Source organism: Mus caroli, chromosome 10 (genome assembly GCF_900094665.2).
Source record: "Mus caroli chromosome 10, CAROLI_EIJ_v1.1, whole genome shotgun sequence".
NCBI classification, from domain to species: domain Eukaryota; kingdom Metazoa; phylum Chordata; class Mammalia; order Rodentia; family Muridae; genus Mus; species Mus caroli.
This window is the reverse complement of record NC_034579.1, coordinates 88436757-88462412: the sequence shown is the minus strand read 5'-3', so window position 1 is coordinate 88462412 and position 25656 is coordinate 88436757. Positions and strand designations below refer to the sequence as shown.

The 25656-nt window shown below is 37.9% G+C and overlaps 1 protein-coding gene across 2 annotated transcripts in view; it reads right to left on the bottom strand.

The window, feature by feature from the left end:
• Positions 1-25656, bottom strand: part of Cep83 (centrosomal protein 83) — a 106571-nt gene that overhangs the window by 22817 nt on the left and 58098 nt on the right. For both annotated transcript variants that reach the window (XR_003837767.1, XM_021175324.2), the window contains exons 8-12: positions 21885-21999; positions 20525-20669; positions 20268-20417; positions 3348-3423; positions 890-1047 (exon numbers count right to left, since the gene is read on the bottom strand). Coding sequence is in view for 1 of the 2 variants with exons in the window: in XM_021175324.2 (XP_021030983.1) it covers positions 890-1047; positions 3348-3423; positions 20268-20417; positions 20525-20669; positions 21885-21999 (644 nt within the window). In the remaining variant the exon portion in view is untranslated. The remainder of the gene's footprint in view (positions 1-889; positions 1048-3347; positions 3424-20267; positions 20418-20524; positions 20670-21884; positions 22000-25656) is intronic.

The following is a 25656-nucleotide window of genomic DNA, read 5'->3' as shown; positions in this document are numbered from 1 at the left end:
AAACCCTGTCTCGAAAAAAAAAAAAAAAAAAAAAAAGAATTTGGAAAGAAAACTAAAAATATGCTATAAAAACAAAGCAAATATAAAACAATATTCTATACTTATGTTTCTTTTTCCTTTTTTACAATTTATTTCTGTGGTGCTAGGCATTAAGCCCCAGGCTTAATATACTAGCCAGACATCAAGTCCAAGGCCTCTATATATTAGCCAGACCTTTCTACTGAACTACATCCTGAGCCCCACTTCCTCACAGCATTGTCTAGAGAATAAAATCCTGAGCATACCCAGAGCATTTTCCATACCAGTTTACCGTTTACCAGCAGTAAATGTTAAGGTATAAAGAATATAAGTAAGTAGATAACTTTTCACAAGAGAAATCCAAATGGTTAGTTCTAAGTCTGTGTGTGTTTGCAACACACACACACAGACACAGACACACAGACACAGACACTCACACACACACTCACACTCACTCACACACACACTCACACACTCTCACACAAACACACACACACACACACACACACACACACACACACACACACACAGAGACAGAGACAGAGACAGAGACAGAGACAGTGCGAGCAACCTCACAACCCAAAGCATTCTGTTCTCTGGTTTTCAATACAGATTTGGGGAATCATAGTTTAATTTGCTAACTGAATAAAGGTTTCTCATTAAGAGTTTTGAGAACACTGTGCTCAGATATAATTTTAAAGGTCCTTTGTCCATTCCTAAAACTTTTAGAAGCAATTTAGGAGTAAAAGTTCATTTCATAGAAGGAGAAAGTAAATTCCCACAAATACATTCAATGTTTCAATCATCAATAAAATATATTTTATATAGCAGAAAGAAAAAAGTTTGTATACAAAAAAAGAGCAAACTTTACTTTTCCACATCTAGTTGTGCTTTCTCAGCTTGGCTCCTTAAATTTCGGCATTCTTGTTTTAGTCTCTCCACCATGTCCTTCAGCATTTGGTTTGAATTCAGCAAGTCGTTCTCCGACTGCGTCAGTGAGGTCACTTGGATCTGCAAATGACTGATTTGCTTAAAAGAAAAAAGAAAAACAGAAAGACACTAAGATATCTACCCATCAAGACATGTGAGGAGCAGAGTATCTCCCCACAAAAATGTCTCTCCCAGTGAGGCATGCAGGGTGCCCTGTAAGCGAGATAATGAATAGCAAGGGCTGGGGGCATTTCTCACTATAACCAAAGTATTTCATACCATATAGAACTTAGATACTGATTTCTTTCTTTTCATCCCCAAATGAGCACTGCAAAGAGGTTTCGGGAGTAGGTGCTTTGGGAAGAAGAAAACATTGGCAGATAGTCTCCTATTACAAAGCCTTTCCCCTCTCTACAGAAGAGATTTTAAAAGCAAACCAGCAGAGAAAACAGTTGAGAGAGCATTGTTTTCCCGAAGCACACATTAGATTAACTACTCTACCAGAAAGGCTACTCTCAGAGAATTCAGAAATTGTTGGGCATGCATATGAGAAGAGTCACTATAATCCTGTTCTTCAAAGGTTTCCTAGCTTTCTGTATGGCCCAGTACTGAGAAGGAGAAAGGTGCTTTGAGAAATCTAATAAATATACTATGGATTCCATAGCCTCTAGAGCAGTAGTTCTCAACCTGTGGGCACAACCCCTTTGGGGTCAAATGAGCCTTTCACAAGGGTTACAGATCAGATATCATTTATATTACAATTCATAACAGTAGCAAAATCACAGTTATGAAGTAATAACACAATTTTATGGCTGGGGGTCACAACATGAGGAACTGTATTAAAGGGTGGCAGCATTGGGAAGGTTGAGAACCACTGATTTAGAGCCATTTATCAGCACAGGTATCAAAGTCACAGGCTTGATTCACCCAAAATTTACCTTCATATGGAAGCACCTTTCCTTATGATATATTGGAGTTATAAATCAACTGGCTAGAAAGACTTACACTTTTTAAACTTGTGACTGAATAGACCTCACTGGGGACAATTATGTATCTACATCCTTCGTAAGCCATGTCTAAGCTAATAAACAAAAGTCTTCATTTTTAACTTCATTTCTCTTTAGCCATTCTCTAAGAGACCTTTCAGAGTTGAAAGAATCAAGAGACATAAATCTAAAGAACCCACTGTAAACCTAGGATGCAGCTCAGCAGTATAGCATAATTGTCTAATTATTATGCACACAGGCCTGAATTTGGTCTCTGCCATCACCAAAAACAAAACATCATCGTAAGATTTAAGAGTCAAAAGAAAAAGGGTCTTGCTACACAGCCCAGTTAGTCTGTAAACTCCTGATCTTCCTGCTTCAGCCTCCCAAGTGCTAGGATTACAGGCAAGTAAGTACCAGCACAGCTAACAAAAGCAAGATTCTTGGTAGAATAAATTAGCTAAGTGGGAAACAACCCCATTATATGGCTAACAGTATAAAAGCCATGTAAGATCAGACTATACATGTCCATGGTACAATTACTAGAATGCAGTAACACTGTATGTCTCTGATTTCTATTTTATAATAAATTTCTTCATATAGAACTTACTTTAAAAAAAACAACTAAGGAGTGGAAAGTATTAACTCTTTACTACGGCTTTGTAACTAAGCAACCTTCAGAAACTTAACTCTACATCCATAGGAGAGCAGAAACCAGTGTCTGAGTACTGTGCCCTGCCACTTGAGGCTCCGTAAGTGCACACTCAAAGCAGTTTCGGCTGACATGCAAGCATTATTCTCTCTCAATTCAGGTCCTCAAAGTGCATGTGCAAGGCAGTGTCAGCAGATGGGAAAACTCTAAGTGGAATCCTCACTACTCATAATCTAAGAAAATAGAAACATCCCAAGCAAAACAAAAAAAACCAGAATTTAGAAACAAATACTCATGTGTATTTTACCCTACATTATAGAAATCTTTCTTTTAACTAAAATAAAAATTTCTTCCTATAAACACAACTCTTAAATTTTAGACAAATACAGCAAGAAAACAAAACCAAAACAACAAAAACCTATGACGTGTCACAGAATATTTTTACATGTGTAACTTAAAAACCTGAATATTTCTAATTTTAAAATTCAGAATGTCAAAATATGTCATTTTAACTGTAACAAAAAAATTGTCAAAGGCTACCACATACTAATATATTAAGATAAACAGCAAAAGTAAAGCAAGTCTACTAAATTATAGCAGAAAAATTGAAACATTTTATCTTTCCATAACAGCTTCATCAATATATTATGAATTATGGTGATCAGATTACAAAGTACTAATTATTATTAATTGCAAAAGCTACACAAAACAGACTTAAAAGAAGCATTCAACAAAATAAAAGCAAACTGCATTACAATCACCTGTTTCAGTTCAGAATTTTCAAGTTTTTCTTTCTCTGCTTTTTCGGTATTCACAATTTGTTGTTGAAGTTTTAACCTAAAAAACATAACCAAATAAAGAAATTATGAATCAATAATTCATGTATTTCATTGAACTGGGCAATCATTCTACAGGATGGTTGTTTGACAATTGGCACAATGCAATATATAATCCTAAATATTTACACTCTTGGCAGCGATATTATATTCACATAAAACAACACAAATTACATCTTTAGCAACAAGTACAGAGTATGGAGGGGCAACAATGAGAATTCTACATGGATACAACAACAGTAATGTTTTATAGGTGGTGGATTTTTGTTTGTTTGGTTTTGAGACAGAGTTTCTCTATGTAGTCTTGAGTGCCCTGGAATTCATTCTGTAGATCATGCTGGCCTTGAACTCAGATATCTGCATGTCTCTGCTTCCCAAGTGCTTAGGTTAAAGGTGTATACCCCTATAGTAGTAAGGGTTTTAATAAAAACAGAAAACAGCTTTTACTCCCTAGCCTTCAGTGCTGAAGTTTAGAATGTGTGGTTACAGCATCAGAAACTAATTTAGAAACCACTTGTGACCTATACAGCGATTCTACAAATTGCTACTCTGCTTTCAATTTACAAGGTTACACATCTAAAAGAATATTAGTTAGCACAGAACACTATCCTGCATCCTCTAACATACCTGATAACTTACATTTCTGACCTAAATGGACAGTTGAAGAGAATATAATTTGCACAGTCAATCACAGCTTGGGTGATACCAACTAATCTACAGAAAAACATCGTGCTAATTAAGTTTGGGAGAATGACATCCTTAAGTTTTTCCTTTAAATTGTTTAAAATAAGTTTTAGATGAAAAAAATTTTAAAGGGATTGAAGCCATGGCTTAGTGGTTAAGAGCCATGGCTCTGGCTCCTGACAACGGCATGCTGGTTTGCAACCGTCTGGAACTCTAGTGTCCTCTTCTCACCCTGGCAGGCACCAGGCACATACATTATATGTGTGTGAATGTAAGTAAGATGAGTTAAAAATTTTTTTTAAAGATTTATTTATTTATTTATTATATGTAAGTACACTGTAGCTGTCTTCAGACACTCCAGAAGAGGGCGCCAGATCTCGTTACGGATGGTTGTGAGCCACCATGTGGTTGCTGGGATTTGAACTCTGGACCTTCGGAAGAGCAGTCGGGTGCTCTTACCCACTGAGCCATCTCACCAGCCCAAGATGAGTTAAAATTTAACTGATCACATTCTTCAAATCTTTATCTCAAATACAAACCTACTGGAATGTGCTTCTGTCTTGGCATGATTAGCCCGCCAATAAATGTTTGTTTCCTGACTACTAATCTGTGAGGCTCCTGAATCTGACTTGGAGTGTCTGTGATGAATACAATGTGGGAACCCTGCAGTTACCTACCGTCCTGCTTCTTAGAGGTTTACACATATAAACAGGCCAGGAACAGCAGCTCTAGGGAAGAGCGTGCCTCGCTTCTCCTTGTCCTTCACAATCAGGCTCACGCTCTGTCACTAACTCCAGCTGCAGTTTTACTCAGTTGTTTCTCACGTGTGTGTGTGTGTGTGTGTGTGTGTGTGTGTGTGTGTGTGTGTGTGTGTACATGCCATAGCAAGTGTGACAACCATGGAGTTAGCCTCTCCTTCCCCAAGTAGACTCCAGGGATTGAATTCAGGTCTTCAGGCTTGGCAGCAAGCACCCTTGTGTACTGAGCCACCTCACTGTCCTCTGATTTCTCAATATTGTATTTACTTGCCCCATTAAATATTTATCTTTCTTGCCGTTAGATATGTTTTCATGCAACCCATCGTAACCTCCAACTTATTATGCAGCCACATACCTGACAGAAGATGGCGCTAAACTTCTGATCCTCCTGTCTCCACCTCTGCAAGTTCTGGGCTTATGGGCAATCACTAGGCAGTTATAGGCAGCACTATGCCTGGTTTAGGCATTGCTGGAAAACCTATCCCAGGGTTTCACGCATGCTAGGCAAGCACTGAATGCTCTACATACCGAGGCCCTCTTCTGTTCAATATTTATGGATGTTAGTCCTTAATAAAGAATTCTTTCTATAAGAACATGATGAAATCAAAAGAGTTCAAAATATTATGGTAGGTTAGGGTCAGAATAAGAAAACTTAGGCTCCAAATATATCTCACTGAGGTCAAGAATTTAGATGGACTATCAATAAGAAAGAAAACCTCTAAAGTCTAGGTTGTGGAATGATTATTAACTAAATGACACAGATGTGAATAAAAACAAAAATGCCTTACATAAAGGAGCTGAAGGCAAAGAAGCAAAGTTAGAGACTATCTGGTAAGACATGGAAACAAACCCACTATTCCTAGAGAAGACAGACCACACTGTGGAGTGCAGCCCTTCTCCAGAGCACATTACTAACACAGCACCAGTTTAGAATCTAAAACCGATTTGAGATTTTTTTCCCTTCCAGGAGAAAATTAGTATATGCTTTAAAATAACTATTTTAAACTATTTAGCCTAGAAGATAATAGACTTTAACATAAAATTAGCTTATAAGTACTATGAAGGTTTAAGAACACCACCAACAGTTTTAAATTTTTAAATCACAGAAAAAGAATTCAAGAAAAGTAGAGACTGTTTCAAAAGACAAATTATGAAATAAATGTATGTCTCTTGATTACTACAGGTCTTAAATATTTAAGATGTATCACAAGTCAAAAGAAATCTTATAAAAATGGAAAGTACAAATAAATGAACTTAATTTTTATTAGGGGATTGATGAAGGCTATGCAAGAAGGGCAGAATTTGAACAGGGCTGTAAAGGCAATGTAAGTGTCTAAAACAAAGAAACTAAACATATACTATAGGTAAAGAGTACAAATGAAACAAGACCTTAATGAAACATAATGAAGAACACCCTTCATTTTGGAAACTAAGGATTACTTTCTGCTGGTGTGATGAGCACCAGACAAAGCCAATTTGGGGAGCAAAGAGGATTTTTGTTTGTTTGTTTGTTTACAGTGTATACAGCCTATTCAGGGCAAGAAGTCAAGAAACTGCAGAGGTCATGGAAGATCAATGCTTAATGGCTTACTCTTCATGGCTTGCTCAGCCTGCTTTCTAATAGCATCCAGGACCTCCTGCACACGGGTGACACTACTCTCTATAAGCTGAGCCCACCCACATCAATCATTAATCAAGAAAATGCCCCACATGGTGGCCCATGGACCAATCTGGCGTGGGCAGTTTCTCAGTTGAAGTTCTTTCTTCTCGAATGATTTTAGTTTGTGTCAAGTTGCAGGGGGAAAAATATAACCAGGACAAAAGGCAAGTTGGCAGAGAAGCATAGGGCTACCTTCTGGTGCCTTGAGTGAGAGTAAAACAACTAAAGGAAGATGGTTACATATTGGAAGTGAATGGTTCTAAGAGAAGATAAAGCCCAGCGTATGGGCAGGTATATGGGATGATAAATAGATTAAATAATGCATGAATGAGGATACAATAAGTTACATAACTAAACATGGGGAGCTGTTCAACAATACAAACGATTAAAGGCAAGGAAGGGACAGGACATGAAGACAGTCTGAGCATGATACCAAAGACTCCATGACTGTTGAAAAATTACCTAGTAGAATATAACTGGGAAAGGAAGAAGAGTTGGGATAAATTATATGCAATGAATGTCAAGAGAAAAGCCATTTTAACCAAACTTGGTCAAATCTGCAAACAAGAATAGATAGTACTGCCAGCCCCCCTGGCTGATCTGTTATTGGGAGGGAAAAGAAAGAATCATTTCCCCTTCAAGGGACTAAAGGTTATACGCCCTCTCAGAACTCAGTGAGAACCTTTAAAAGACAATGCTGCTGAATCACAGAATATTTCCTGGTAATAGAATAAAAGAGGCTGCTTCAGATTGCTGTTCAAGAGAGAGCTTTGCTGGGTGTGTGGCTCAGTATGATGGTGTAAGACCTAAAGTTTAATTCTCTGCATTGGGGTAGGGGTGGAAAGGGAGAGCAGGGGAAACAGGTTGGGGTGGGGAAACCTGGGGGAGAGGAGGAGGGAGAGAAAGAAGGTTAATAAGTGGGTGGTAAGAGATTAGGAAGTGAAGGATAAGTTGGAGAATGATAACCTATAATTACTTTTACTTTACATATAAACATAGAAGCAGTCAGAGGAAGTATGATGAAGGGTCAAGTTACAACAGAGTTCAGCTTACAAAAAGCTTAACTGGAAACTGTGGAATAACGTTGAGATGGAACTATTTCAAATCCCTTTCTACTATGGTGACCAGAGTCTAGATTTGCTATGTCATACAGCTGATATGCTATTTGATATTTCAACAGATATTTACTGGGTGCCCATAAATGCTGAGCCTAGTTCTAACTGTTATGGAAACATTAAAAATAAAGACAGAGGCCCTGCTCTTAACAGCTTAACAGTGTTATCTGATAAGACCCTCACTGGTAATGGAAATTATCATCTGAAAGTTTCAATTTGAAAAGGTCCTAGCCTCATGTTGCTACTGAGCAATTTGTAGACAGTATGAATGAGGAACTGGAATTTTAATCTCCTAAAATTTTAGTTAAACTCAGATTTAAGTAGTTACATGTGATCAGCAATACCATATTCAATGGCAAAGGATCTTGCCTTCATATGATGTTTACGTCCATTAGCAAGGGAAAGCAAATAGTGTGACAAGAAAAGCAGTCTGCAATTCCTCCTCAGGAGGACAGTCCCTTCAAACCATCTTTCTAAAGCAACTGTCCTGTCTCAAGTGCTGGAAACTGACTGATCATTGTTTACTAAGAGGGACTATCCTGAAAAGACATGAGGCCACTGAACCAAAGCATTACTAGAGAATCATGTATAACGACACACATCAAGCAAAAACATGCAACAGGAATCTCTCTCTGCACCTGTCAAATGCTGCTACACACTCTCCACCTGTCACTTACTAAACAGTCCAAATTGCAAAGGAAATGGTTCTAATGTTCAATTATACTTCCTGATAAGGTGACACAGACAAACTAACCTAAAGCAGTGATGTCAAAATGGAGAAGACTAAGTTATGCAAAAGGCAAACTATTTTACAAGATATCACTATAGGCAATAATCTTAAATGTTTAAGCCTGTTCCCTTGAATAGTTACTGCTTTAATTTCTTCTACTCACTTCTGATGTCAAACACACATCCTCTCTATCCATATCTGTAGAGAAGTGGCCGCATATCCTGGCTTACCACAGTGCCTCACTCCCCTGACACACTGAGAGGCCAAAGATGATTATATGAACCACATCCAAACCACTCCCTAGAGCTTTCTAAGTTGAGCTGGCAAGCAACTGCCGTTTTTCACTGGAACTATAGTGCTTGCCTCACAGAGAAAACAGCAGAAAATAAGCCAACTAAGAGAAAGAGCAGAGGAAGAAGGAGAAAAAGAAAGAAGGAATTAATTCTGTCTGCTCATAGTTTAGTTGTAGATTTTTGTGTCCAAGAAAAAACAAACAAAACAGTTAAATCCTTAACCTTCCTACAAGTTATATAGAAACATAGTCTCTTTAATTTCTTGTAATAGTTTGGGTTAGAATGCTGCTGTTATGGAAAGTTGACTACACACCTAACCATCTGTAATTTTTACATGGATAAATTTACAGGTAACAATACACTTAACAAACTGAATAAATACATAGTAAATCAGCCTTCTAATATATAAAATGTGGAGTGGCTTGGGTTCCTTCTGGTCTGCACTTGTTTACCTTGGGTGCAAACTCTGCAGCCAGTCCCACACACAGCACCTAGAGGAGGCTCAAATACCAAGCGCTCTAACATAGCCAGGATCCCAGGATCCCAGGAGCTTGGTCACACCAGGATCTCGGGGTCCCAGAGGCTACTTGACTACCAGGAATTCTGTCAAACCCAGAATCTCAGGGTCACTGGATCCCAGAATCAAAGGATCAAAGAAACAGCTGAACTGTGAGGAGTTCTGACACATCTAGGATTACAGGAAAGACAGACTCCAGTCAGATATCGAGGGCAGGTAGCACCAGAGATATTCAGATGGCAGGAGCCAAGCATAAGAATATAAGCAACAGAAACCAAGGTTACTTGGCATCATCAGAACCCAATTCTTCCACCATAACAAGTCCTGGATATACCATCACACCAGAAAATCAAGACTCGGATCTAAAATCACTTCTAATGATGATGATCGAGGACATTAAGAAAGACATAAATAACTCCCTTAAAGAAATACAGGAAAACACAGGTAAACAGATAGAAGCCCTTAAAGAGGAAACACAAAAATCTCTTAAAAAGAGTTACAGGAAAACACAATCAAATAGGCAAGGAAATGAAGAAAACCATCCAAGATCAAAAATGGAAATAGAAACAATAAAGAAATCACAAGGGGAGACAACCCTGGAGCCAGAAAACCTAGGAAAGAGATCAGGAGTCATAGATGCAAGCATCACCAACAGAATACAAGAGATAGAAGAGAGAATCTTGGGGGAAGAAGATACCATAGAAAACATTGACACAAAAGACAGAGAAAATGCAAAATGCAAAAAGCTCCTAACCCACAACATCCAGGAAATCCAGGACACAATGAGAAGACCAAACCTAAGGATAATAGGTAAAGAAGAGAGTGAAGGTTCCCAACTTAAAGGGCCAGTAAAATCTTCAACAAAATTATAGAAGAAAGCTTCCCAAACCTAAAGAAAGAGATGCCCATGAACATACAAGAAGCCTGCAGAACTCCAAATAGACTGGACCAGAAAAGAAATTTCTCCCTTCACATAAAAATCAAAACACCAAATACATTAAACAAAGAAAGAATATTAAAAGCAGTAAGGGAAAAAAGGTTAAGTAACATATAAAAGCAGACATCAGAATTACACCAGACTTCTCACCAGAGACTATGAAAGCTAGACGATCCTGGACAGATGTTATACAGACCCTGAGAGAAATGCCAGCCCAGGCTGCTATACCCAGCAAAACTCTCAATTACTGTAGACAGAGAAACCAAGATATTCCATGACAAAAACAAATTTACACAATATCTTTCCACAAATTCAGCACTACAAAGGATAATAGATAAAATGCCAACACAAGGAGGGAAACTACACCCTAGAAAGAGCAAGAAAGTAATCTTCTTTCAACAAACCCAAAAGAAGATAGCCACACAAACATAAAAATAACATCACTGATAGATAACAGGNAGCACAAATCACTATTCCTTAATATCTCTTAACATCAATGGACTCAATTCCTCAATAAAAAAACATAGACTAACAGACTGGATATGTAAACAGGACCCAACATTTTTTTGCTGCATACAAGAAATGCACGTCAGTGTCAAAGACAGACACTACCTCAGAGTAAAAGGCTGGAAAACAACTTTCCAAGCAAATGGTCCCAAGAAACAAGATGGAGTAGCCATTCTAATATCGAATAAAATCAACTTTCAACCAAAAGTTATCAAAGATGACAAGAAAGGACACTTCATACTCATCAAAGGAAAAATCTACCAAGATGAACTCTCAATTCTGAACAACTATGCTCCAAATGCAAGGGCACCCAAATTCATAAACGAAACTTTAATCAAGCTTAAAGCACACATCGTACCCCACACAACAATATTAGGAGACTTCAACACCCTACTCTCAGCAATGGACAGATCATATAAACACAAACTAAACAGAGACAAAGTAAAACCAACAGAAGTTATGGACCACATGGATCTAACAGATATTTATAGAACATTTCATCCTAAAGCAAAAGAATATACCTTCTTCTCAGCACCTCATGGTACCTTCTCCAAAACTGACCAAATAATTGGTCACAAAACAGGCCTGAACAGATACAAGAAGATTGAAATAATCCCATGCAACCTATATCCACCACAGACTAAGGCTGGTCTTAAATTCCAACAAAAACAATGGAAGACATACATACACATGGAAGCTGAACAATGCTCTACTCAATGATAACTTGGTCAAGGAAGAAATAAAGAAATTAAAGACCTTTCAGAATTTAATGAAAATGAAAACACATCATACCAAAACCTATGGGACACAATGAAAACAGTCCTAAGAGGAAAACTCACAGGAAAACTCATAGCTCTGAGTGCCTCCAAAAAGAAACTGGAGAGAACATACACGAGCAGCTTGACAAGACACCTAAAAGCACTAGAAAAAAAGGAAGCAAATACACCCAAAAGGAATAGACAGAAGGAAATAATCAAACTCAGGCCTGAAATCAACCAAGTAGAAACAAAAAGAACTATACAAAGAATCAACAAAACCAGGCTGGTTCTTTGAGAAAATCAACAAGATNGATAAACCCTTAGCCAGACTAACCAGAGGGCACAGAGACGGTATCCAAATTAATAAAATCAGAAATGAAAGGGGAGATATAACAACAGAAACTGTGGAAATCTAAAAAAAATAAAAAAATAAAAAATAAATCATCAGATCCTATTATGAAAGTTTATACTCAACTAAATTGGGAAATCTGGATGAAATGCACAATTTTCTAGATACATATCAGGTGCCAAAGTTAAAAAGAAATCAGATAAACCATCTAAACAGACCCAAAACCCCTAAAGAAATAGAAGCAGTCATTAATAGTCTCCCAACCAAAAAAAGCCCAGGACTAGATGGGCTTAGTGGAGAATTCTATCAGACCTTTAAAGAAGACCTAATACCAATACTCTTCAAACTATTCCACAAAATAGAAAGAGAAGGAACACTACCCAATTAGTTCTTCTATGAAGCCACAATTATGCTTATACCTAAACCACACAAAGACCCAACAAAGAAAGAGAACTTCAGACCAATCTCCCTTATGAACATTGATACAAAAATACTCAATAAAATTCTTGCCAAGTGAATCCAAGAACACATCAAAATGATCATTCACCATGATCAAAAAGGCTTCATTACAGGGATACAGGGATGGTTCAATATACAGAAATCCATCAACGTAATCTACTACATAAACAAACTCAAAGAAAAAACACATATGATCATTTCATTAGATGCTGAAAAAGCATTTGAAAAAATTCATCATGTCTTCATGTTAAAAGTCTTGGAAAGATCGGGAATCCAAGGCCCATAACTAAACACAGTAAAAGCAATATACAGCAAACCAGTAGCCAACATCAAACTAAATGGAGAGAAACTTGAAGCAATCCCACTAAAATCAGGGACTAAACAAGGCTGCCCACTTTCTCCCTACCTATTCAACATTGTACTTGAAGTCCTAGCCAGAGCAATTAGACACCAAAAGGTCAAAGGGATACAAATTGGAAAGGAAGAAGTCTAAATATCACTATTTGCAGATGATATGATGGTATACTTAAGTGACCCCAAAAATTCCACTAGAGAACTCTTAAAGCTGATAAACAACTTCAGCAAAGTGGCTGGATATAAATTTAACAAATGAGTAGCTTTCTTATACTTAAAGGGGAAACAGGCTGAGAAAGAAATTAGGGAAATAACACCCTCCACAATAGTCACAAATAATATTACATAACTCACTGTGACTCTAACCAAGCAAGGGAAAGATCTGTATAATAAGAACTTCAAGTCTCTGAAGAAAGAAATCAAAGAAGATCTCAGAAGATGGAAAGATCTCCCATGCACATGGATTGGCAGGATCAATATAGTAAAAATGGACATCCTGCCAAAAGCAATCTACAGATTCAATGCAATCTCCATCAAAATTCCAACTCAATTCTTCACAGAGTTAAAAAGAGCAATTTGCAAATTCATTTGGAATAACAAAAAACCCAAGATAGCAAAAACTCTTCTCAACAATAAAGAACCTCTGGAGGAATCACTATCCCTGAACTCAAGCAACATTACAGAGCAAAAGTCATAAAAACTGTATGGTACTGGTACAACAGCAGACAGGTAGATCAATGGAATAGAATTGAAGACCCAGAAATGAACCCTCACACATATGGTCACTTGATATTTGACAAAGGAGCTAAAACTATCCAGTGGCAAAAAGACAGCATTTTTAACAAATGGTGCTGGTACAACTGGAGGTCAGCATGTAGAAAAATGCAAATCGACCCATTCTTATCTCCTTGTATAAAGCTCAAGTCCAAGTAGATCAAGGAACTCCACATAAAACCAGATACACTGAAACTTACAGAGGACAAAGTGAGGAAGAACATCGAACATATGGGCACAGGGGAAAAATTCCTGAACACAACACCAATGGCTTATGCTCTAAGATCAAGAATCAACAAATGGGACCTCATAAAATTGCAAAGCTTCTGTAAGGCAAAGGACACTGTCAATAGGACAAAAAGGCAACCAACAGATTGGGAAAAGATCTTTACCAATCCTACATCCAATAGGGAGCTAATATCCAATATATACTAAAACCTCAAGAAGTTAAGACTCTAGAAAATCAAATAACCCTATTAAAAACGGGGTATAGAGCTAAACAAAGAATTTTCAACTGAGGAATACCAAATGGTCGAGAGAAGCACCTAAAGAAATGTTCAACATTTTTAATCATCAGGGAAATGCAAATCAAAACAACCCTGAGATTTTACCTCACACCAGTCAAAATGGCTAAGATGACAGCTGATGCTGGCAAGGATATGAAGAAAGAGGAACACTCCTCCATTCCTGGTGGAATTGCAAGCTGGTACAACCACTCTGGAAATCAGTTTGGTGGTCCCTCAGAAAATTGGATATAGTACTACCTGAGGACCCAGCTATACCACTCCTGGGCATATACCCAATAGATGTTCCAGCATGTAATAAGGANACATGTTCCACTATGTTCATGGCAGCCTTATTTATAATAACCAGGAGCTGGAAAGTACTCAGATGTCCCTCAACAGAGGAATAGATACAGAACACGTGGTACATTTATACAATGGAGTACTACTCAGCTATTAAAAACGATGAATTTATGAAATTCTTAGGCACATGGCTAGAACTACAAAATATCATCCTGAGTGAGGTAACTCAATTGCAAAATAACACACATGGTATGCACTCACTGGTAAGTGGATATCAGCCCAAAACTCCAAATAACCAAGATACAATTCAAAGACCACATGAAGCTCAAAAATAAGGAAGACCAAAGTGTGGGTGCTTTGGTCCTTCTTTGAAGGAGAACAAAATACTCGCAGGAGCAAATATGGAAATAAAGTGTAGAGCAAAGACTGAAGGAAAGGCCATCCAGAGACTGCCCCACCTGGGTATTCATTCCATATACAGTTATAAAACCCAGACACTATTGTGGATGCCAAGAAGTGCATGCTGAAAGGAGCCTGATACGGCTGTCTCCTGAGAGGCCCTGCCAGAGCCTTACAAATACAGAGGCAGATGTTCACAGCCAACCATTGGACTGAGCGCGGGGGTCCCCAGTAGAGGAGTTAGAGAAAGGAGGACTGAAGGAGATGAAGGGGATTGCAACCCCACAGGAAGAACAACAATATCCACTGACCAGTTCCACAAGAATTCCTAGGGACTAAGTCATCAACAAAGGAGTACACATCACTCCAGCTGCATGCATCAGTGGGAAGAGAGGTCCTTGGTCCTATGAAGGCTGGATAGATGCCCCAGTGAAGGGGAACTGGGGGGGGGGGGGGGGGGGGGGGGGGGGGGGGGGGGGGGGGGGGGGGGGGGGGGGGGAGGTGGGAGTGGATGAGTGGGTAGGTGGGTGGGTGGAGGAACACCCTCATAGAAGCAGGGGAAGGAAGGATGAGATAGGGAGTTTCCAGGGGTGGGAGAAACGGGGAAAGGGGATAACATTTGAAATGTAAATAAAGAAAATATCCAATAAAAAAATTTTAAAAAAGATATAAAATGTGTATGTGTGCACATTCAATTGCATGTGCACATGCACTTGTCCTTGCAGGCACATGTGGAGGCCAGGCATTGGCACCGGGATGTCTTTGATGGCTTCTCCATCTTATTTTTTGAGGTAGGGTCTCTCACTTTACCATAAACTTGCTCCTTTGGCTAAACTGAATGGTCACCCTGTCTGTGCACCGCTGTCCTTGGGTGTTTCCATGCTATGGATCCAAGCTCAGGTCCCCACGCCTGAGCAGCAAGCATGTTACCACTGAGCCATCTCCCTGCCATAACAAAATACCTTCTAAAACATTATTCTTCCCACTGTGACGTATTATGAATAAAGCACCGTAATGAAGACTAAACACTAGTATATAATAATAACTAGTATATAACCTCTAAAGCACACATTTGTGCCCAGCAGATCAGCTACTTAGCACACAGTGTCATTTTTAAATAATGTTTTTTTTAAGCACTATTTACATTTTTCCTGTCAGGACCCACTTTTTCCCCCAGATAGTGTCTGACCTATGATTAGATGGTACTAAATAGAAGCTACACTTATACTTATTTTAGTGAAAAATAAACAGACTTAGGAGATGTGATTAAATTTATAAATCAGTAAACCAAACATGACATCAATTATATAATATTCTAAAGGGAGAGAATTAAACAATCTTCAGAAGTACTCCTATCAGATATTGTATGGTTAAGGTATCCTTATTTTAAAATGTCTGGGGTCAATCACACATGATAAATGATCTGGAGAAACTCAAGAAAAATAAAAAGCAAATTTCAAAAGTGACTAATGAAATAGGAAATGATTTATATTATCGACAAGTTAAAGATAAAAACTGGCTTGTATTTTATTAAATGTTGTCAAATAAAATAAAACAAGGACTATGGGTCAAGTTCATTATTGTCTTTAAGTAACAACAGGATGCTAACGTTTTATCACTATGGCTACAGAAGCTAGAAACAAGAGGAGTAGGTACAAATTTAAATAGAAAACACTCTAAACGGCCTGAGATGACAGTAGAGTAAAACCCATCGAAGACACTGTCTGGAATAGTTAAGTAACATGAACCTAAATGCAAAAGACAAGCAAGAATGGTTCTCAGAGTCCATCACAGATTCATGATTTTACAGTCAGCCACTCTGGAGGCAGAGGCAGGCAGATGTTTATGACTTTGAGGTATAGAGAATTCTACGACAGCCAGGGCTACAGAGAAAAACCCTGTCTCAAAACAACAAAACAAAATAAAACAACAACAACAAAAAAAAACAAAGGCTAGACTATATAACTACATGTTGTATAGAAACAATATTTTACAAAAAGAAAATAATGCAGAAAATTTAGAAAGTTGACAAAAATGCACCAGACAAATGGAAGCTGTATAAAATACACATAGTAATGACATTAGATAATGGAGGGTTCAAATAAAAAAATAAGTGAAAGACAAAAAAGGTCTATTTTTGTAATAAAAAAAAAAACCCGCAATTGATCATCAAAATATACCTTGTAAATACAGTCCAAACAGCACAGCAACCATCTTTATGAAGCAGAACTATAAGAAGTCCAAGACAGAAATATGCTAATAATCAGACTTTAATACTGACTAGTTCATACAAAGATCAAATGAACAACTGAGAAGTATAAAGGAAATCTAAATTCCATAACATAAATGTATCAAATATTACCTGGCTTGAAATAGTTTAACTTTAAATTTCCACTTCACAATGATATGAAGGTTGTATGTATTCAGTAGAAACTGTCCCTCAAATTTCAAATTTTGGTTTGTTCCCAGGCTATCAATATCCAGTATAACATGCTCTCACACAGATAGCCAGGGGCAGCACTGGCTATCCATGTGATGATATAGATAAATAACCAATCTTATAGTCCACTGATATGGTATGATGTAAAGGGTTTGATCACAGTGTGACCCACATACAAGAGCACACGCTGAAGACAACTGTGCTCACTTCACTTCACATCTGCTCATCAGACCCACAGCAACTGACCAGACAGTACAGGCATGAGGCAAAGCAGGTGACCATTTTGTGAAAATTGTGAAACAATTGCCTTGAGGTTGAAATAAATGGCAGAAACTGCCTATAAAGGTAAAGACTGAGGCTGCAGGGATAGCTAAGTGGCTAAAAGCATTTGTGGCTCTTGCAAAGGACCCACTTTCAATTCGCAGCACCCACATGGTGGCTCATAATCACCTGTAACTACAGTTCCAGGGTATGTAACACCCTCTTCTGAGCTCTGAGGCACACACGCACACACACACACACACACACACACACACACACACATACACACACACACACAAAAAATGAATGTCTCTGGTCCTAACACTGGCCTTGACATGTTAGATCACAATATTAATGTATTGCGTAAAGTAGAAATATTCTCTGATCACAGTGATGTGAAAAACAAAATTAATGATAAAATAGTAAAAGAGAGCCAAGAAGAAAATTGTTTTCTAATCAAAGATTTTTTAAAACCTCTCTTAAGGTATAGGATTAAGATCAATTAAGTCAACTATATCTACTGTACCAGTGAATAATTAAGCATTTTAAACAGCATCCCTTTAAATAGCATTTAAGTCTTAGGCATAACTTTTTTTTTAATTTTTAATATTTTTATTACATATTTTCCTCAATTACATTCCAATGCTATCCCAAAAGTCCCCCATAGCGCCCCCCACTTCCCTACCCACCCATTCCCATTCTGGCATAACATTTTTTTTGCCTGCATATATATATACAGGCAACATGTGCATGCCTGGTGCCTGAGAAAGTCAGGAGCAGTTAGTGGAGCCCGTGAAAAGGGAGCTACAGGTGGTTATGAACCATCTGCAATTGAACCTGGGTCCTTTGCAAGAGTGACATGTGTCCAACTGCCATGCTGTCTCTCCTGCCCCTAAAGCTAATTTATTAATCAATGAAGAAACTCAATGGGACTGAAGCAAGCATGCCTACCATCTATAATCTGACCCAGTATTACACTGGATTGGGAAGCTAAGAATTGGTAAAGAAATAAAATCATCTCAACAACTAAATGAAGTAACTGAGGTACCAATAAATTGAAAAAGGAAGCATGGGATAATTACGCCCATTAGACAATAACCAAGCAAGGGCCATGGTAAATACACTTAACAAAACAGACTAAGCCATAAAGTTATAATAGACATGAAGGACATTATAAAGTGACAAGTTCAAAATGCTAGGAATATCGAACAATTAAAAACATCTAGATATGCAACAGAGCATGAAAATATAAAACGCTGGGCTAAGGAGATGGCTGAGGAGGTAAAGCACTTGCTGGACAAGCATGGGGACCCGAGTTCTCTCTCTAGCAACTATGCAAACGCAGACTAGATAGCAAGACACCCCTGCAATTCCAATGCCAGGAGCATCCTGGAGCTCAATGGCCTGACTGTTTAGCTTAAACATCTAGCTCCAAATTCACTGAGACCCTCACCTTAAAAAATTCAGTGGACAACGATATAAGAAGATTCCTCAGTGTCAAACTGTGGCCACCCACATGTACAAGATCTCAGAGGATTAAGGGGAGACACTGTTCCAAAATAGCAGATATTTCAATGTTCTATTCTCAACATGGAAAGAAGAGGCACCTTCCTGAAAGGAACTGAATGTAAGGAGTTCCTAGAACCAACAGACAGTCCCAGACTATGTTGTTGCCTACACCACTCCTCTATTACTCTCCAAGAAAAAGGAACCACAGCACCTTAGAGAAGTGACTACAGACCCAGGACAAGGAAAGTCAAAACAAAGTCTAGATCAGTGTTTTTCAACCTGGAGGGGTGGGGAGGTGTAACAATCCCTTTGGGATTGAATGTCACTTTCATAGGGCTAGCCTAAGACAACTGGAAAACACAGATACTTAATATTACAGTTCATAACAGTAGCAAGATTACAGTTATGAAGTAGCAATGAAAATATATAATTTTATTGTTGGGGATCACCACAACATGAGGAACTGCATTCAAGGGTCAAAGCACTAGGATGGTGGAGAATGGTGGTTCTGATGCTATGATGTCTATGGATGCTAGAAAATAGTGAAATCCAGATGCAGAAGAGATCCATAGCCAAACATTAGGTGGAGCTTGGGTAATCAATCCCACAGAAGGCAGAGGAAGGATTGTAGGAACCAGAGGGTCAAGGACACCATAAGAAATTCCACAATATCAACCAGCCTGAGCCCACAGGTGCTCACAGAGACTGAACAGCAAACCAGGGAGCCTGTATGGCACTGACCTAGGTCTTCCGCATGTTACAGTTGTGTAGCTTCATCTTCTTGTAGGACTCCTAACAGTGAGAGCAGACACTGTCTCTACTCTATTGCCTGACTTTGGGACCTTTCCCCCTACTAGGTGGCCCTGTCTAGCTTTAATAGAAGAGGAGGTATCTTGATATACCACAGCTGGTTGATATCCATAGAGGCCAGGCCTTCTCTGAACATAAGTGGAGCAGTAGATTGGGGGTGGTTGTGTGGGGACCATGTTCAGGATATATAAATAAAATTAAATTAAATTAAAAAATAAGAAAAGCCTCAGGAAGTGGCAGGTGCTTCAAATCTGAGATAGTTTGCATATAAAAACACAATGGAACTCACAAAAGAAAATAAGAATCTACTAGTCTACAATGGTTAAAATGACATTTACAAAAAGGAAGGCACTCAGAACCCAAATAATAAAAAGCAAGAAATGATGAACATACACGAGGAAATCACAACTGGGGAACACAAGTAGCAACTAAAGAGGCAAGATGGTGAATGGATACTAAAGGCAGCAGAACATCATCTAGTGACCATTTTGCAGTCTTGAGATACAGTGAGGGCAGATGAAGATTATTAAAGAGTGAACTAAAGAAACAAAAGAAAGTGAAATGGGTTTGGTTTATTGTCTGATTTATTGAACTGCTAACTTCATCTTGATTACAATAGAGTTAAGAAATCTGTTTCTATGTGGAGACTCAGATGAAAGATATAGAGGAATTTTCTGTGCTCCGTTTACACCATGATGCCCCCCATCTTAGAATAAGAAACTCACCTAATGCTCTGCAGCTCCCTGCGGGCTGCCTCCTCTGCCATCTGGGAGGCCCGCAGCTTCTCCTCAAACTGCTCCTTTTCCGACTGCCTCCAGACATCATGCTCCACCTTCATCTTCTCTAAGTCTGATAATCTGTTCTCAAGTTCTAGCCTAAAACAACAGATGACAATATGTTAGCAGAACTATAATAAAGATGATCTGAGAATATAATGTTTGCACAAAGAAGTTTAACACAAACTACAGGACTAAGTACTTACTTTTCATCTTGTAAGACCATCAGTTTCTGGTAACCTTCTTCCTTGGCAGCTTGTACTTTACGTATTAATTCACGATCTTTTTCCACTAAGAGCATTTTGTGGTGCTCAACAGTTGACTTGAGAATTTCATTGTCTGACTGCAATCCTAGTATATTTTTAGAAGAAAAATAAACTCTATTCAACATTAACATGAAGTTTCCAATTAGCAAGCATTTGACCCCTAGTAAAAGGAAAGATTGTGACAGTGTCCTTCGACAACCATAACTCATGGACACATGTTCTTAGAGGTCCTTACAGAGCATTAGCTCATCAGAACTTTCCCAAAATAACAGAGAAACAAAGCTAAAACTAAAACTTGGACATAATGTTGTCACTTTTTACTCAGATATCTTTCAAATAGTTCACATACACTTATTCCTTTGAATCTTGGGGGAACAGAGATCAGCTTGGATGACTACACAGACAGGCTTAGTCACTGGACTTGTTATAGGGGTTCTGGAGGTAAAGCCCCAGGGGAGTATCATAAACTAGATGGTAATGGTAAAATTGAACAAAACCATTAACTGAATTCTTCAAAAGACCCAGAATTTTAGAAAATATGCCACATTTCTAACAAAATTAAAAATAATCACATTTTTAAGCTTATTAAAAGAATTCTCAAGTCTTAGAATAAATATTTCAGAAATAACTATAGATAATTTATATTTAACCTTTAAAAACACAATATAGCAATAGATCCCAAACGCTCACACTAAAAAAAAAAAAAAACTCTCAACTCTAATAATACATAGAAACAGTCAAAACAATCATTAATAAAAATCAGCTCTACAGGAAACAATAGAGGTCAACTCAAGCACAGTACAGCCTGAGGGTAGATTTTTAAAGTATTTAAGAAAGAAACTTAACTTCTGAGAAATTCTGATGAGCCATTTTAAGAGTAAAATGGAGCTGAAACTGAGCCCACCTTGAATGAGGACGCAGTAACTAATCTAGGATTTACAGCCAATCAAATCCCAAGCTGAGCCTGGGCTCCACTGCCTTACATGCTCTAACTTGGTCGCAGATGATCTAAGAGCAACTACAATTATAAGCACACACAGGACAGGCTCATATTTTCAATGTTTCTTTTAATCCACACAGTAATCAAGAATTGCTATATAAAATTAAGACAGTAGACAGTTCGTTAAAGAAAAATCACAGAATACACAAATCATTCAACATAATAAAAATCATTCCTAATACTCTAAGATGAAAATTGTATTAAGACAGAGAATCTGGAAAAGAACTCAGGCTGGTCTATATTAATAATTTGCATTAAGACCTGGAAAGAACAGAGAAAGCATGGGAGATTATATATTACCATCCAGTTCACTTTGGATCTTATTCCTTTCTCTTTCGAGCTCACTCTTAGCTCTTGCTGCCTCCAGTTTGATGTCAGTTATTTCTAGTTTGTTTGCATGTTTAAGCTCTTTCACCTGTTGGTCATTAGAAACTGCAATTATTATTGGGTCATCTTCTTATCATTCAGTACATACCTAAAAGTATAGACAGAAATGAGAATAATCTGGTAGTGCAGGGTATAAGTACAGTCAACAAGTCTCCCAAGGCCCAGATACCAAACAAAAGTCACCCTGCCCCAGGGCTTAACCTAGCCTTAAATGTTTTAACTGTACATATCTAATATCTACTGACAATTCAGAACATTTCAGGGTAAAAATGTTGAAACTGTCCTTTTAAAAAGGAAGAAACAGCTGGGCATGGTGGCACACTCCTCTGATCTTAAATCAGTACTCAGGAGGCAGAGGCAGACAGATCTCTATAAGTTCAGATCATCAAGGCTACTTGACTGGATCTAATTTCAGAAAACAACAAAAAGTGGGGAAAGGGGCAAAGGCATTCTAGGTAGTAGGAACAACATATAAAATGTTAATTAGGAATGATATCACAGAATCTTCTCTTCAAACAATAAGCTCTCCCTTACAATAAAGCATAGGAAAGCTTAAAACTCTGAGAGGATAGCAGGGAATAAAGCTTATTGTTTTAGAGTTACTATATCTATGCTGAAACACCATGACCAAGGAGGACAGAGTTATTTCACACTTCCATATCACAGTCCATCATCAAGGAAGTCAAGACAGACTCTCAAACAAGACAAGAACTAGAGACAGGAACTGATGCAGAGGCCATGGAGGGTGCTGCTTACTGGCTTGCTCCTTACTGCTTGCTCAGCCTGCTTTCTCGTAGACCGAGGACCGCCAACCCAGGGATGGCACCACTCAAAAATGAACTGGGAAATAATTAAGAAAATGCTCTACAGGGTTGCCTATAGCCTGATCTTATGAAGACATTTTCTTAATTGAGGTTCCCTCCTCTCAGATTACTTTAGCTCTTGTCAAGTTGACAAAAAGCTATCCTGCACACTGCTCAAAATAGCTGATTAGCTAATTTAAGGTAGAGTAATTAACTTTGTAAAGCTAATTTAAAAATAAGTTAGGTTAAGGAATAAAAGCAAAGAAATCAGCTCACAGCAAAAGAATTAATAAAAAGAGACCAAAAAAGGACCAATTGAACTTGGAGACGAAATGTTTTTGCATATGTATATTCAAGTGAAGTAGACGGAAGGTATTTAAAAAAAGCAGATAAACCCTTCATTACAAAATCTACTTCTAAAGCTACAGGGAACTGTGAACAATTTTCAATACTTTCCAAATAACTAATCCATCACACATCATTTTTAGTCTAAACAGTCCTACCAAATAATTCTAGTTCATAAGTAGTATTTCTTCATCGAAAGAAATTTTATTAGGAGAGGTGTTATCTACAACTGGTACTGAAAATTTTGCAAGGAATGGTTTCATGTAAAATATGCAACTCAAGTAAAAAAACTCACGAACTTTACTCTTTACATTACTAATCCCAATTAAAAAGATACTTTCAAATTAGATTATATGGTACCAAATGATATAGAATAGCAACCTTCTGCTGGCGTTTTTCTAATACATAAAATTTCTTACTGTGTCATAATTTTAAGGACAACTGGCAAGGGCATTAAAATGTTGAGAAAATATAGTATTAACATAATTACAGTGACATATATTACACACTAATTGCAAAATGTTGAGAGTGACACAGAAGTTCACTAAACCAAACTATAGTTGCTTTTAATGAGGTAACAAATTCAAGTAAATTTCATAGAATATTGATTAATTTCATGGTAACCTAAAGAAAAAGTACATAAAAACCTAGTTTTACTAAAACAAAGAAAACATTCTTTAGGCTGGCAAGCTGGAACAGTTAGCAAGGTGCTTGCAGCACAAGCATGGCCCACTGTTCAGATCCAAGCATCCACAAAAAAAGCTGGGCATATCAGGGTGCACCTGCAGTCCAGTGCTAAGAGACTGAACAGGAGATGCCCTGGAGCTGGCTAGCTGCCTGGCCAGTCTAGCTGAGTCAGTCAGCTTCAGGATCAGTGAAAGACTGTGTCAAGTAACTACATAAGACCTAGGCTCAGTTCCCAGAACTCACATGGCAGGTATCAACTGTCTACAACTCTAGTCCTAAGAGATCTGATAACCTCTTCTGGGCTCTGTAGGTGTCAGGCACATATGGCGTGCAGACATACATGTAGACAAAGCCTCTATATACAGAAAAACAAATTAAAAAAATTTTTAATTCTTTAAAAAACTAATTATAAAATATGATAGACAATATTGTCTTTCTGATCCTCATAGGCACAAGGCACAAATATGTCACATATATACACACAGATAAAACACTCATATATATAAAATAAGAAAAACAAAAATGTTGAAACAAAACAAAAACAGAGAAAACAATATACAGAGAAATAATACAGTTTTTTAAAAACTGTGTTACACCAGAAGCTCTGGCTATAAACTACATAGAAATCATACTTAAATTCTGGGTTTTTCTAAATTATAAGATGGTATAATTACCTTACCTTAAATATTAAGAAAGACACCTTGAGAGACCTCTGGTCTCTACACACATGTGTACATACTACATAAAACACACACACACAAATACACACACACACACACAGCCAGGTACCAGCTTACTTATGCTGTTTTTATAAATTTATAGGTCTTAAGTTTTTCTTTGGTGCCATATTTCTATGTTCTTAAAATAATGCATTTACTTACAGAACCACTTGTTAAATTTTCAAAATGTGTTTTGTTTTTAAAATATAGAGATACTACTATAAGGTATATTAAAAACATGAAAATGAGTGATGGAGCTAACTTAGTGAGTAAACTGTTTGCCTTACAAGCATAAGACCTGAGTGTGGATTCCCAGGACCTATGTTCAAAATCGTGTGGCATGCCAGTAATTGCAGAGCTGAGGAGGCAGAGACAGACCAACCGCTGGGGCTAGCCAAATCAGCTGGGGTTTGGAAGCTCACCTCAGAAAATAAGGTGGAAAACAGCTGAGGAAGATACCAGATCATGATCTTTGTCCTCCACTCCAGCATGCACAAAAATGACTAGGTCAAACATCTGTAGAGCCATGGCCATCAGACCCTTGTGCTCAGGATTCCAAACACCTAAGAAACCTAAACTTCAAGAGCTCCATGGCCTCGTCAACCTCTCTACCAGGCTAAGTCACTGTCTTAATAGACTGTCTACCAGCGGCTGGCCTTCATATTGTGGTTTGCATTATGCTTTTGACATCACAGAAGGAAATATTCAGTCACCCAAGACTAAAACAGAATTTTAAATGGTGGTATAAGGTATTTCATAGATGCTCAAAATCTAAACTGAGAAGGGGCTGGTGTCTGCTGCTTTTTCATAGAACTCAGACTCAGTTACCTGCACCCACATGGTGTTTCACAGCTGTCTATAACTCCACATCCAGGGCATCCAATATCCACTTTCTGATCTCCATAGGCACAAGGCACAAATGGGCACACATACATACATGCAGACAAAACACTCATACATGTAAAACTAAAAACTTTAAGACAAAACAAAAAACTGAGAAAACAATATACAGGAGAAACAATACAGTTTTTTTTTTTATATTTTTATTACATATTTTCCTCAATTACATTTCCAATACTATCCCAAAAGTCCCCCATAGCGCCCCCCACTTCCCTACCCACCCATTCCCAT